At 42.4% G+C, this 14,655-nt stretch overlaps 2 protein-coding genes across 4 annotated transcripts in view; one reads left to right on the forward strand and one right to left on the reverse strand.

Moving 5' to 3' along the window:
- LOC139217513 (disheveled-associated activator of morphogenesis 1-like) overlaps positions 1 to 9,393 on the forward strand; it is a 45,346-nt gene extending 35,953 nt beyond the window's left edge. For 2 of the 3 annotated variants that reach the window (XM_070848835.1, XM_070848836.1), the window contains exons 11-26: positions 16 to 154; positions 389 to 447; positions 566 to 753; positions 1,389 to 1,700; positions 1,791 to 1,898; positions 2,781 to 2,810; positions 3,203 to 3,300; positions 3,388 to 3,472; positions 4,180 to 4,286; positions 4,966 to 5,054; positions 5,313 to 5,481; positions 5,709 to 5,816; positions 5,931 to 5,991; positions 6,119 to 6,250; positions 7,438 to 7,608; positions 7,852 to 9,393. In XM_070848835.1, the coding sequence (XP_070704936.1) occupies positions 16 to 154; positions 389 to 447; positions 566 to 753; positions 1,389 to 1,700; positions 1,791 to 1,898; positions 2,781 to 2,810; positions 3,203 to 3,300; positions 3,388 to 3,472; positions 4,180 to 4,286; positions 4,966 to 5,054; positions 5,313 to 5,481; positions 5,709 to 5,816; positions 5,931 to 5,991; positions 6,119 to 6,250; positions 7,438 to 7,608; positions 7,852 to 8,064 (2,069 nt within the window). In that variant the 3' untranslated portion in view covers positions 8,065 to 9,393. The remainder of the gene's footprint in view (positions 1 to 15; positions 155 to 388; positions 448 to 565; positions 754 to 1,388; positions 1,701 to 1,790; positions 1,899 to 2,780; positions 2,811 to 3,202; positions 3,301 to 3,387; positions 3,473 to 4,179; positions 4,287 to 4,965; positions 5,055 to 5,312; positions 5,482 to 5,708; positions 5,817 to 5,930; positions 5,992 to 6,118; positions 6,251 to 7,437; positions 7,609 to 7,851) is intronic. The other variant, XM_070848837.1, reaches the window with a different exon arrangement.
- A 438-nt stretch (positions 9,394 to 9,831) lies between these two features.
- Positions 9,832 to 13,202, reverse strand: LOC139218079 (trans-L-3-hydroxyproline dehydratase). The gene is made up of 6 exons (XM_070849615.1): positions 13,147 to 13,202; positions 11,608 to 12,092; positions 11,369 to 11,538; positions 11,144 to 11,266; positions 10,786 to 10,923; positions 9,832 to 10,137 (listed from the first exon to the last, which is right to left on the reverse strand). Exons 2-6 carry the CDS (start codon positions 12,083 to 12,085, stop codon positions 10,012 to 10,014), a joined length of 1,035 nt encoding a protein of 344 aa, XP_070705716.1. The 5' UTR covers positions 12,086 to 12,092; positions 13,147 to 13,202; the 3' UTR covers positions 9,832 to 10,011.
- Positions 13,203 to 14,655: the final 1,453 nt, after the last annotated feature.

The following is a 14,655-nucleotide window of genomic DNA, read 5'->3' on the forward strand; positions in this document are numbered from 1 at the left end:
CCCTTCTCTCCTCAGACAAGAGGAGTGGTAACACAGTGCAGTATTGGCTGCTGTTGGATCGTATCGTCCAGCAGATGGTCTTGCAGAATGACAAAGGTCACGACCCCGACGTCACACCACTGGAGAATTTTAACGTGAAGAACGTTGTCCGGATGTGAGTCCTCTTGATTCCCTCTAATCAGAGTGACACATGAATGAGTACATGGAACACATTACTTGGCTGCCAGATTGAAGAATGGAGAACATGAACATGTTAATGTTCCTGTTTAGAAACTGTGGCTCAACAGTTTTGGCTCAAAAATAGATTCCTGTTTAAGTTCAGAAAAACACTCAGTGGAGCTGTTCTTGTAGACACTGCTGTTAATTATGTGTGTCATACTGTTTGCAGGCTGGTCAATGAAAACGAGGTCAAACAGTGGAAAGAGCAGGCAGAGAAAATGAGAAAAGGTTCGTATGATCATAAATGACCTACCTGAAATAGAGTAAGTTTATTAAAGGTGGCTGCCAATTAGAATCACGTTATTAGTAAATCCAGTATGATGAACATATTGACCTCCCATCACAGAGCACCATGAGCTGCAGCAGAAATTTGAGAAGAAGGAGCGCGAATGTGACGCAAAGACTCAGGAGAAAGAGGACATGATGCAGACGCTCAACAAGATGAAAGAGAAGCTGGAGAAGGAGAGCACCGAGCACAAGAATGTCAAACAGCAAGTGGCCGAACTCACTGTCCGACTGCATGAGCTCAGCACCGTACGTTGTCTTTTATGTTCACTGGGTCCCTTTATAACAGTATTAAAATACAACCTGATTAAATATTATGTTGGATAATGACAACTAGTGGTTGTCCAGAGCAATCACAAAAAAGCTGCTTGTAATCATTTCAGTGTTAGAAGCAACCCGTTAGATGTTAAGATAAATAGAAAAGCTAGAATCCAAAAAACAAACAAAAAAACACTTAACACATGTCATTACATATTGTTGTGTGCTACTGTATGTTGTCTGAAATAGTAACACCAGTGGTTCCCACACATTTTGGTTGTGACCCCTTAAAGCAACCCCTCGTCACAGGTTATGGCCTTAGTGAGAAAATCAACCACAGAATTGAAGTATTCTTTCAGATTGTTTCACTTGAAGGATCTTTAGAAGCCTGAAACAGAGAGAATATGCAGTATTTATTTTGTAAGAAACAAAAATCTCCCGTTAATCATCCCCTCAGATCAGATACTACTGCTCTAGGACACGAAGCATCCGAAGGGTTTGAAGGATGGCGATGATATTTTTGTTATAGTCATCAAATCTCATGAAAAGACCAAAATAAACAGTGACAGGTCCTCTCCTGTAATATTAGAAACGGTACATCTTAAACCTCCCTGCTCTCCCTGCAGAGACAGGCAGCTGTTGTTCCTGGAGGCCCTCCTCTCGCCCCCGGTCCCCCTGGTGGTCCTCTGCCTCCTCCACCCATGCCAGCGTTTGCAGGTATGTGCCCACCTCCTCCTCCACCACCTCCTGGGGGAATGATGCCTCCTCCACCTCCCCCACCGCCTCCTCCAGGTGGCCCTCCACCTCCTCCCGGACGGCCACCCGTCGGAGGTATCCCTCCGCCACCAGGAGCACCTCTAGGACCATCCCTGAAGAAGAAGAACATTCCCCAGCCATCCAACGCGCTCAAATCCTTCAACTGGTCCAAGCTGGCTGAGGTGAGAACAGTTGAGACACAAAAACACATCAATATATCGACATTATGTGTTAAGACATGAGATTTAAATGTCTCTTTATTCTCTGTTCAGAATAAACTGGAGGGCACTGTGTGGATGGACATGGACGATGGCAAGGTTTTCAAAATCCTGGATCTGGATGACATTGAAAAGACCTTCTCAGCCTATCAGAGACAGCAGGTACTGAGGATGATGAAGTTCATCTCGCCAACTCAGCAGATGTCACTGTCTTGTGTCAGAGAGAGCCGGGGGGTAGCTCGTGGGTCGGGATGGGGGCTGAGCGCTCGGCCGGGTTGCATTTCCTGAAATTTCTCCTGTTTTGCAACTTTGGATTTCTCAAGCAAAGAGAAGAGAGACCGGAAAGGTCAGATAATTTCCAAAAAGCAAGTTGGTCTGGAGTAAAAAAGAAAAAAATAAGCAGGAGATAGATTTGGAGATTTATTGGATGCACAACTTTCATGCTTGAATCATCTTAAAATTCCTTCTTACCTTTGATTGGAATTCTGCTTTTCTTTTTTTTTACTATTTCTGTTTGTGGTTTTGATCATTTTGCCAAATGTGATTGAAAATGCATGAGTAAACTGCTCAGAAAGTGCTATTTTCTTCTTGTGGCTTTAGTTTGCAATCACTAGAGTCCTTATTAGTTGTACTGACGGGAATGAGCATGCATTTTAAAAGTTCAAGATGAAAATAGGCTCTTTTGTTCCAGCTCAGACCATGACCTTAAGCACACAACACACATAATAACATGTGAAAAAAGACAAAGACAGCTTTCACTAAGATCCTCAGTGTCGGCCTGATTAATTTAAACAAAAACCAGACACACTCGACAGATCGATGTCTTATGTGCACAGCATGTGAACTATAAGCACGCACTGATCAACTGAACAACCACTCACGTCTCACTGCTGCTCACTTCATTACTGATGGATCCATCGTCATCTAAGTGCTGAATGAGCTTTGATTCATTTTGCTGTTTGTTTTTATGGGCTGCAATCACATAACTGCTTTACTTATTCTAATGAGTGCTTACATCTTCCCTGCTTCTTGCCTGCATTTTAGGACTTCTTTATGATCAATAACAGCAAACAGGTGAGTGCTCTTACAGTACAGTAGATGTACAGTCTGCAATTTATGTCGCTCCTCCTGGATTCAATCAGACTTTGTTTATGTGTTATACTTTGTGTCCTGTCGTACTGTCAGCTACATCTTCTTACTTAATGTGTGTCCAACAGAATATGAAGCTGTTTGTTCAGAGTCAGCTGCCTTTACTTGTTTGTCATGTTTGCATGAACTCGTGAATTTCACGACCTCCCTGTGTGACTGTTTTCAAAGCCAGTGTATTTTCTCTTGTTTGGGGTTTTGGGGCATGTGTCATCTTCACTGTTCACGTTGTGTGTCTGTGGGTGGCTGTGACTAAACCTGATTTGTACACCTTAAAAACAGCCCGTTGCACTCTAACCTCGTCCTCACTTTGCTCACAGAAAGAGGCAGAGGACGACACGCTGAGCTCTAAAAAAGTCAAGGAGCTGTCAGTCATTGATGGCCGTCGAGCTCAAAACTGCAACATCCTCCTCTCGCGGTAAGTTTTTTTCCAGCATGGTAACGCTTACCAACACGTCAAAGGTTGGGTTTTTTTTCTACTCTACTCATCTGTTGTGTGCTGCAGGCTGAAGCTCTCAAATGAGGAGATTAAGAGAGCCATTCTAACCATGGATGAACAGGAGGACCTTCCCAAAGACATGCTGGAGCAGGTACATCATCAGGCTTCCTACATACACCAAGTTACAGTCAGCTTTCTCCTGTATGCTGATTTCTTTAAAGTCATGTAACCCAGAAACCTGGTTACTATAATTGTGGTAGGTGGTTAGAGAAACAAGAAGGCCAAGTCTGCAGGTAACCAGGTTTTTAATGGAAAGTATCTGTGAAAGCTGGTCAGCAGGAAGAGAAGTGATAAATCATCATATTCAAAATAATATTACTAACAACAATTAAACTGAAATGGAAACTAAGACAAAGTAGCCTCTAGAAGTCTATATAGGTTGTTTAATACCTCTGAAGATTTGACTAGATTTGATTTTAAAGTTAAAGAAACATTTGTGCTGTTGCTGTGCCATTACTGCTCCAACACACACGCACAAAAGCAGTGTATTGTAATAACAAAGTAAGCAGGTTACTACTAGCCTGTTTTTTGTGTGTTATGACAGCAGCACTTGCAGAATGTGCTTTCATTGAGTTTATGGACGTTTTCTATTCTCTGTAGTGTGAAGTAAGTGAGTACGTTATGTTGGAACCTTTACAAAAATGTGTGACACAGATTGTGTCCTGTGGTTCAGTTCTGTTCATCTACCAGTATTAGCTAAAATTAGCTTGATAAGTCCTCTCGCTCTCTAAAACTGATGAATCAATACAGACGAATGAGCTTTAAATGCTTTAAATTAGTCTTTTCTTGCGTCTCCAGCTGCTTAAGTTTGTCCCAGAGAAGAGCGATGTGGATCTTCTGGAGGAGCACAAACATGAGCTCGACCGAATGGCAAAGCCCGACCGCTTCCTCTATGAGATGAGCAGGTACGAAGGTTTTTCTTTCTCACGTGTTGCCTTTTTATTTCTGAATTAAACAGGTACCAACCTTAGACCTGACAGCTTCAGGTCAGTACAGCGCTCGGCTGACAAACAATAGCCATTGTTTCCTCTCAGAGCAGATAAACTAAATGACACATGGTCCTCTACTGAGCCGGAGACAATAGCCGCCTGTGTGACTCATTCTCTCTCTAAATTGTGTTGATGGATAAATTGAGTTTGTAATGTAAAAACAGCATTTGTGTTGCAGTTTAGTAGAGAAAGTCACAACTAAAGTAATTTCATACCTACGGCACAGTGACGATGACGTGTCAGTTCAATGCAGAGCTACAAAACTAGTTTTTTGTGTTATTTCTAATAGTTTATTGTAGGTTTTTTTGTCATTCGAGTTCACTCAGAGTACAGAATGGACAAGAGGACAGATATCAGTGTGGCATTCATTAGCTGCAGAGTCAGTGATTTATAAGCTGACAGAGAAAAACTCATTACCTCAAGTACAACTTTTTATGTGCCATTTAATCATCACACAGGCGGCTTGCTTCATTTTGCTCGAGCACAACATCCAAGTTTGTGGCTTTTGTCTAAATTTGAGGATTTCCTGGTTCATAATTTCTTAGTTTTATCTATTTTTGTTCTCCTCTGACACGAATTTTCCACCCCTGTCCAGAATAAACCACTACCAGCAGAGGCTGCAGGCTTTATACTTCAAGAAGAAGTTTGCAGAGAGGATAGCTGAGATCAAACCCAAAGTTGAAGGTGAGAAAAGTCTTAGTTTTTTTTGGTGTTTTTTTTTTTAAGGGAAAAAAATATATTTTATTTGTATTCTATTTATTTTTACAATGAAAGGTGATCTATTTAAAATAAGAAAATCATTGTCTTTCTCTCATATCCTCTAAATGTGTAATGTTTTCTATTTTTACTTTTTAATATTTGCCAAGGCAATGATGTGCCAGCTACATCAGGCACCTTTAATTATCTAAACGCATTTATTTTCTTTGTGTTTTCGTGTCCCAGCTCTGACCAGGGCGTCCAAGGAGATTTTACACAGCAGAAACCTGAAGCAGCTTTTGGAGGTGGTGCTGGCCTTTGGAAACTTCATGAACAAGGGTCAGAGGGGGAACGCTTACGGCTTCAAGGTGTCTTCGCTGAACAAGATCGCTGACACCAAATCAAGTATTGACAAGTAAGTAATTTTTCAGTTGTAACATGAAAACTTGTAGGCAATAAGACAAAGAACCGCATTAAATAAATAAAAGTCCCATCTGGAGCAGGGGATGTGATATAGATTAAACTCCAACTGGTTATTACATCTGAGTCTACGTAATAAAAGCAAAATATTGCACATTTGCCACATTCACTGTCCTGAAGGTTGGCCCAGCTCAGTGTGTCTGTACATCTCTGTGTTTGCAGGAACATCACCCTCCTCCACTACCTTATCACCATCCTGGAGAAAAAATACCCCAAAGTCCTGATGTTCCAGGAGGACCTGCGGAGTGTCTCCGAGGCAGCCAAAGTCAAGTAGGTGGATCTGTGAAAAGCCTGCTGCCTGACTTACAACTGCTTCTCTCTCCTGTTTGCTTGAAGTCCACTCTCTGCATTTTGTGTCAAACCATCACTTTTGCTTTTCTGCAGCATGACTGAGATGGAAAAAGATATCGGCAACCTGCGCAGCGGTTTGAAAAGCGTGGAGAGCGTGAGTCACAAACATCTATGAGATAATACATGTTATGTGTTGGCGATACAATGTGCAGCACAGGTCTGGTGTAGCTCTCTTTTCATCTTCCCCTCAATTTCCTCTCCTGGATAACGTTCACTTGCAGGAGCTGGAATACCAGAAGAAGAGACCGCAGGAGCTGGGCGACAAGTTCGTGTCGGTGGTGAGTCAGTTCATCACCGTGGCCAGCTTCAGCTTCTCCGACGTGGAGGACTCGCTCACTGAGGCCAAGGAGCTGGTAAGTCGTTGTGTCTGTGTGCTCTCAGCAGATCGGACGGCACCACTGTCACTTGTACACACAGATGCTGAGAGCTTACTTCCCATTTCCTCTCCGCGCAGCTGTCTCTACATGCCTTATTGACCTCATCAGTCACCTTTGTAGGAAAGCTAACAGCAGGAGTGAGGCGATTCGGCTTCCTGCTGCAGCCCTGTGGACGTTTTATTGGTCAGCCTGCTTGTTCCCATGTGTGCAGGTCAATAGAGGAACCAGGAGCGGAGGGTTCGATATTATTTTACACCATTATGGTCTCGTTGAGGCTGAAGCAAAAGAAGAAACAAATGTGGATTTTGCCGCCTCCTCAAGGGAAATGTGGCTTTTTACTACTAGGAACCTGAGCATATTCACCTTTCCAGGGAGACCATGACACCCTGAAGTTAAATTTATGTGTCTGTCCACATTTATTGGTGCAGGGTGGGAAGAGTTTTCATCTTGATCGTGTTTTTCGCCCCACAGCGTGTGCTACATTAAACCAAGTGCTCAGCTGGTCACATGGCAACCATTTCAGTTTCTGTGAATCATTTACAGTGTTAAATATTTACAGTGGTCCTCTGGACTGATGGTTGGGACACGGAGACCATGCTGATCCTTTAAAAAGCTCCCTGCAACTTGTGTGTATGTGTGCATATAATAAAGACTACCAAGAGGACATTTTTGTCACAGAAATAATGTCCCATTGATTCCCGTTGTGAGGAAGTAAAGGCATTTGAGTGCACTTACACATTAGGGAACAAAAAAGGTAATGAAGTTAAATGCATCTTTGCTCCTCCTGATAGAGTTTGCGTGTGATGAACAGAGCTGCCGTTAATATACACATCACAGAAGCTATATGGTCTCAGCATGATCTCACATCTGGATGTTCTCCTTTTTTAACATGCTGTGAAAAATACTCAACAAACACGTTGCCTTAATTTGGGCTTTGGCTCCAGTCTCCGGCCTCAGCTGTAATCAGTAGCTGGTCAGATCTGGGTTAACATGGGCTTCAAAGCCCGACTCCTGGTACCCTGCTCTGATTTCAAAGAGCTGAGACCTAATGAGTCTCCTGTAAAACAGTCAAAGATGGAGTAAAACACGGTTCCACTGTGTCCCACTGTAAATCTAATCCCGCGTGCCCCTCCCTGTGTGCCCCCTTCTCTTTGGTCCCACAGTTCCTGAGGGCAGTAAAGCACTTCGGTGAGGATGCCAGTAAGATGCAGCCAGATGAGTTCTTTGGCATCTTTGACCAGTTCCTGCAGTCGTTCACTGAGGCTCAGCAGGAGAACGAGAACATGCGAAAACGCAAAGAGGAGGAGGAGCGCAGGGCCAAAATGGAAGCCCAGGTATGCGACTGTTCCCCTTTTCCCTATCGCCCTTGACAAAGGAACCACATTATAAAACACTTTTAGTGCATAATCATGTTGTGTCGAGGCAAGACTACATCATGTCTGAAAGCTAAAGAGTGCAATCATCTTTTTACAGATGAATTCATAACTAAGAAAACAAACCTTTGCTTAAATGCAAACTTAAATAAATTCAGTGGAAATTCTTTTCTTAAACACAATATTTTACATTTGTGTCTCCAGCTGAAAGAGCAGCGCGAGAGGGAGCGGAAGGCCCGGAAGGCCAAGGCAAACGGCGAGGATGACGGCGGCGAGTTTGACGACTTGGTGTCAGCGCTGCGATCTGGCGAAGTCTTCGACAAAGACCTATCCAAGATGAAACGCAACCGCAAGCGCATCAACAGCCAGACCACGGACTCGAGCAGAGAGCGACCGGTCACAAAGCTCAACTTCTAAGCGGGGTTGAGGTCACCATCTTGTTTCTCTTGCCCAGCGACCCTCCCTGCTCATCATTAGTTTCCCTCTGGGTCAAACTGACACGCACATTCCTCTGAACCCTCCTCCATGCCCACCCAGCTTCATCGCTGCAGAGCCCACACACACACAGACAGACAGAGCACAACATGTTCAGACCTCTCATCCTCTGACATTTTGATGTTAAATGGAGCAGAAGCCAAAAGTTGTTATTAAAGACCAAATCAGATGATTCCCGCTGGAGGTTCAGTTTTGTCAGATGTTTTAAGACGTCGTCGTGCAGGAGCAGGATGTTTTCCCCTCCAGCTGGAGAAAAGTTTCCCTCCAGGTGTGAGAGATGCTCACGGTTGTTTGATGGGAACCGTACTGTGCCGCGTTCGTACGTCAGAATCTATGCACAGAGTGAGATGTGCAGCTCGAAGACTCCTTCAGGGCTTGATGCCCGATCCAAACAGGAAGATGATTTCATTAAAAAAAAAAAAAAACACAAGGGGCCATTTTGTACGGACTGATTTCATAGATTGAGAGAGGCTGCTTTCACACGCCCGACTTGTCAAAGAGATCATTTTTGGAGAAAGACTGAGCTCGAACCTCATCCTGACGCTGCTGTTCTCTTGCAGTCAGAACCACCGGACCGAGACCGAGACGCTGCGTTGTTGGACAAACGTGGTTCCGACAGCAAGTGACGCAGGTTTTTCTAGTCATCTTTATTGATGTGCAGCATTTATACATCTGATCACTGTATGTTTTATTTGAACTTTTTCCTGTTAAGAGCTGGCCTTAACTCTGTTGATTTTAATTGTTGAGTGGGTACTGTCAAAGGCCTGGGCCTAATCTGCAATTTCTCAACAAGTGTGGACACTCATGTCATAGATTACATATATCTATATATATAAAAGGTTGCGTGCTTGATACTCATGCACATATAAATTCATGATTACTATGCTAAATGCTATTAAAACCATACCCAATCGAAGCAATACACTCGTTTTCCCCTCTGAAGGGAGTACCCTCCTTTTAAGTTTTTATTGAGTAGATGAAATATGTTTTCTGTGCACTGGCAGGATTTACACAGCCCACACAAAGAAAAAGAAAAGAAATTCAACCCTGATTTTGAAAGCTTTGCGATCCTCCTGTGATGTTTTCGTCCTTGCAGACCACATCACAGGAAGACGTGAAACATTTGATTTTAATGTGTCCTCTGTCTGCTGTGTGAACCCATCCAGTGTCAAACACAAACATTGGACTTTTATAATTTAAATATTGCCTTCCATTGTACAATGACCTGATGATAATAAATGGGAGAAAACAGTTGAGTGTTTTTGGATTTACTCATTAAGTACACAAACTTGACTGAATTCTTATGCAGCATTTACTTTGGGTCAAACAGTTATTTATTACCAGCAGTGATATGAATAAGTGGACTTTGAGGAAAGGATGGAAGCTCGTTTTGTGTGTTTCTGATGTACAAAAACAGACATGTGGCTCCACCTAGTGGTCAGTAAATGCTGCTGAATAGAAATCCCAACCTGCACCACCATTTCAACTCTCTTTAGATTTAACACAAATCTACGTCTCCCCCAAAAATCAGATATTACGATCTGCAAATGTTCACAATAGAATCAGCTGCCAGATATGAATGACATTAAGACAGTCATACCTGTTAACATCCCAGTAACTTATTATTTATTGAGAATTTGCCCTTTTGCCCTTTGAAGTCACATGCTGCAATGCCGTATAAAGACATATACAATAATACAGATAATTTATAAATTTATAACATTAATTTCAAAACATATTTTTAATTTACTACTCTGGTAAATCAATCCATAATGAACTATCTAGAAAACAGAAAATAGAGCACTTGGTGTTTTTCTATTGGTCCAAAGGCACTTTTTCATGTTTAAAAATAAAACCAGTAATTGTGGCTCACTTCAGTAGAAAACCACGTGTCAGCTCGTCGTCTGGCTCCTGCACAAAGTGAGAAACTCCGGTGTAAAAAGCTCTGCCAGCAACTTCCACCACGACGGCCTTAAAGTCTCCACACTTGGTCTCCTGGGACAGAAACACAAAAGAGAACGAACAAACCTCTGTGAACTAATGCTTCCCAGGCATATTTCTTAAAAAATGGACAAAAACTTTTTGCCACTCCAGCTTTATCTTCACTTTTGTCTGTTTCTGAGGGTTTGTGTGTCGCAGCTGAACTAATTTAACTCGATCGATAAACTGATTCACGTGAGGTGAAACACAGTTGTGATTTTGTTGCAATATAACAATCCTTATATTGGAGGCCATGAATTCAACACCTTTATGTTGTAATATGGCAAACAAATATTCCACCAGCCAATTATAAAGACAGTCAGTAATTCAATGTCAATCCACCTAAAAATGTAAGTCTTGATGATCCAGTTTTTTGGTTTAAGACAGTTAAAGCTGAAAGTGTTCTACTGACTTTAACATCTAAAAAATAAAGTCAGTTAACAGTCTTTCTGCAGTGTTTTTGAACACAGCAGCGACTGATTCCACCTGAGGGGACAAACAGAGGGGAGTTATCTCAGTGGCCCTGACCTTTGGTTGATGACACATTTAGACCACGATGGTCAGCCTAGAAACCTTTCACCTACTAATCACACATCTGATCTGCACATGTGCGGCGCTGAGGCCAGTAAACCCCCCCCCCCCAGAAGACGAAAACTCTGGTACCTCGACAGCTTTCCCTGTGAACTCAGATCCAGTGGCTCCACTCAGGAACGTCCTGGTCTGGTTCAGCTGGATGAGACGTTTGTGATACTGCAGAGCCACTCGGGCTGTGACGCCAGAACCAGTGGGGCTCCGGTCCACCTGAGGACACGTCAAGCCAGTTTGAGCCAGTTTAGATTATACTTAGAAACCAGGCAGCACGGCCTGCGTCTGTTCTGGACTTTCAAGTGTTTTTCCAACTCTTGACACATCACTGATTCATTCGACGGGCTCGTCATAATAAGATTTAACTGACTTGTGCTTTTTTCCTGCAGAATGATGAGAAGTCTGCATTTTCTCAGGACCAGTGTTGGTAAGATACCTGAGCTTCTGCGAACACACAGATATTGGCGGTGGGATCAGAGGAATAATTGTCTTTGCCATCTGTGAGGATGGTGCCATACAGGAAAGCCAGATCATCACTGGTTGGGTGGTGCAACTTCACCTGGGAGAGAAAACATGTCAGGTAAGATATGTGCACAAGGCAGTTCCACATGAGAAAACTGTGTGTAGTCGTTTAACGCAGGTTAAATCGTGAACTCGTTACCTGACATTTGACAGCTTTGGTCACTGCTGTGGCTGCGTCTACCAGATCTCGTGTCCTGGACTTGGTCACATCAAGGCCAAACCTCTGGGCGTCTACAAAGGCGTAGAAGGCTCCTCCGTAGCTGATGTCAAGCATCACATCACCAAAGCCTTCCACTGTCACGGTCACGTCTGGTGAGAAGTCACTGAGTCAGCCCGGCAGAGTATAAAAACACCTGAACACAGTTTTGAGTGTCCTACCTGTAGCGAATGCAAACGCCGGCACGCTGAGAAACCTCACTGCTCCTGTTTTACCGCCAGAGTACTCGACAAATGCCTTCACCAGACCACAGGGACAGTGTATGTTCACCTGGGTCTCTGGCGACTGGGGTTCTTTCACCAGTTTGTAGTCCACGGCGAAGCGTCCCAGTGCGATGACGGCGTGCCCACACATGGTGCTGTACCCCTCGTTGTGCATGAACAGCACCCCCAGGTCGGCCTCGGGCATCTCGCTGTCCACGATCAGGGCTCCGTACATGTCGTAGTGTCCCCGTGGCTCGTACATCAGCACCCTCCTGAGATGGTCCAGATGTTCCCGGACGTAACGCCGCTTGGACAGCACACTGTCACCTTTGACCTCCGGGTAGCCGCTGAGGATGATGCGTAGGGGCTCTCCACCTGTGTGCATGTCAACCACTGAGAGCTCGGCGCCCTCGTGAGGTGGAAGCTGCATTTCCATCTCAGCGCTGAGTTAAAAGAGAGGGGACACTTTCAATACCTGAAACGTTTTAATACCTGAAAAGTTACGTAAACTTGGGTTCAACAGCTTTAAATCCTGGTAGCTGCTGGGCCTCTATCGTTCATTCTCTGTGCAATTTGTGTAGCTTTTCGCTGCCTGACTCCAGATCTGCTGCGTCCTAATTTGATGAAACACATTAATTTGGGGAAATGCAGCATAAAACTATCTTCAAACTAGATGTTAATACAGGGACAGAGAAAGATCAAGTTGACTCTTATCAACCTTTGCGAGTTGATATTGTTATCTAGTGGCTTATATTCCCCCCCAAAAAAGTTTAAATTAAAACAAATCATCTGACACACAGGTCCTCTTTGCCCTGTTGGTGATTGCTGCTTTATATTGTTTGTCCTCTTTGCCCAAGCTCTCTATAAGCAGCATTAATATTTTAGTGTTTGGCTGAACTTTTTTATTATTTGAAGATGAGTTTTGAATCTATACATTTAGATTTGTGGCCTACTATAATTAAATTACACACCACTTATTGTTATTTGTTTTTATAATAATTACTGAAACCAAATAGCATAACATATTTTAAAGCCAGACACTGTGGCATCAGAAGCTTGTGAAATCTTTCCATTAAGATCCTGTAAGAGGACAATGACAAAATAAGTTAGACATCAGAGTTTGTGGGGGACACTAACTTGAGAGAAACGTCCTGTGTTTTACTGGTCAGGTTAAACTGCAGCCTACATGGTAAAGTCCTCTTTCCTTATTATCCTGACTGATATTCCAGCAGACAAACAAGCGCTGAGGATGTGGGTAACATTAATGAAAAATAAACCCCATCAGCCTGTTTTGGCTTTTTCAAACAGAGACTGGAACATATTTTACCTGCAGGATCAAGTGATTAACATCAGAGATTTAGTTTTAAAGTCATGTGGGCTTTAACAGAGGTGAAGGAGAACCGCAGAAGATATTCTTCGGATGAAAAGCGCAATGTGACCCGATGCCTGTGCAGGGAAATGCTGCAAATCAACTCCAGAAAGCATGATTATAGTTACCTGGCTTAGATCTTCTCTGTGTATTTCGGGTTCAAACTTCTGCAGCCTTGAATTTCTGTTTTTTTTTTTTTTTTAATTTCCACAGAGCATGCGCGTTTCAGCTTGCACACAAACTGACATCAGACATTAGCGCCACCTTGTGTTGTGGAGGGCTGCATTCATTTAACATCCAATTTACTGTAGAATATTTTTTTAGTTTAATGACAGTGCAGGTTTGTGGAGTGCAAGCCATTCTTTGCAGACTTCTGAACTTGCTCTAAAGACATGGAAAAGTATTTAGATTCATTAATAAACTGCTTTTTTGCTTTCTGTTATTGAACTATTGAATCAAAGGAATTAAAAAGAAAGTAACTGGAGGAAAACTCAGGTGGATTTAGAGGCTCAAAGAAGTCAAACTTATATATATATATATATAATGACGCAGCTTCAGAACATCTGTTGATGCTCCGACTCGCCTGGATCGGCACAAACAACCATGAGAACGATTAAAAAAAACAGCTAATTCCCACAAAGACTGACAGCTGCGTTGAATAACAGAGGAGAGGAAACAACAGATGGGAAGCAGACATCAGTTTTCATTATTCATTTCGCTGTTGACAGGTTCCCTGGATGCATGCAAGGTCATTTTCTATATCTAATATAAAATAGATGCACTGTGTCAACCAGCAGTCACATGCTTACATCCGTACAGTTCACACGGAGATGATTCGCAGTCACACAGACAATTAGAAAACGTCATGAACCAAAACTGTAACCATGCGTTATGTGTTATGTTATGAAAATATTTGCATCATCATCAGCATCATTTGCATAGCAGTCACTTAAAATCTGATCTAAAAACATGGCTAATCTTTTTTTTTTTTTTTACTAAAATAAACACTGAAACTCAATATTAGAGCAAATATACCTGAGCAGGAGGCAAAGTAACATGTAGGAATATACAATACATTTTCTGTTATTAGAAATATTCACATCTTGTTTAAGGAAAATAAATCTTCCACCAGAAATTTGAGATAATAATAAGTTATAATAAAAATCTACCATTAAACCGTCATTATTGCCTTCTTAGTCCTATTCTGCATGCATGGGAATGAAGCTCAAACACAATTTAAAGAGTTTCTAAACAGGAAAACACAGTGCAGTGACAGATTCATTCATTATCCATCATTATTCCATCATTTCATATTCTATTTGAGTGTATATATTATTCAACATCCTGCGAAAAACAATGCTTTGGAAAACAGGGTTAACGCCTCTAATATAAAACATGTGCTCAAAAACCATGAAGAGTTGATTGTGTCTCATCAAAACCACTCTGAATGAGGCTTTATCATTGTAAGGCACATTTAATTACCTGACAATTAATAACTCAAAAGGTAGCCACTGATGAACTGAGAGTCTCCCCCTAAATAAGACAAAGGGAGGAATTTATTTAACACACAGGGTGCATGTGGAGATGTTTACTGAGCACCAGTCTGTTCAGGGTGATTAAGGTCCAAGCTTCTTTCT

The sequence above is a fragment of the Pempheris klunzingeri genome, chromosome 18, assembly GCF_042242105.1.
Source record: "Pempheris klunzingeri isolate RE-2024b chromosome 18, fPemKlu1.hap1, whole genome shotgun sequence".
NCBI lineage: Eukaryota > Metazoa > Chordata > Actinopteri > Acropomatiformes > Pempheridae > Pempheris > Pempheris klunzingeri.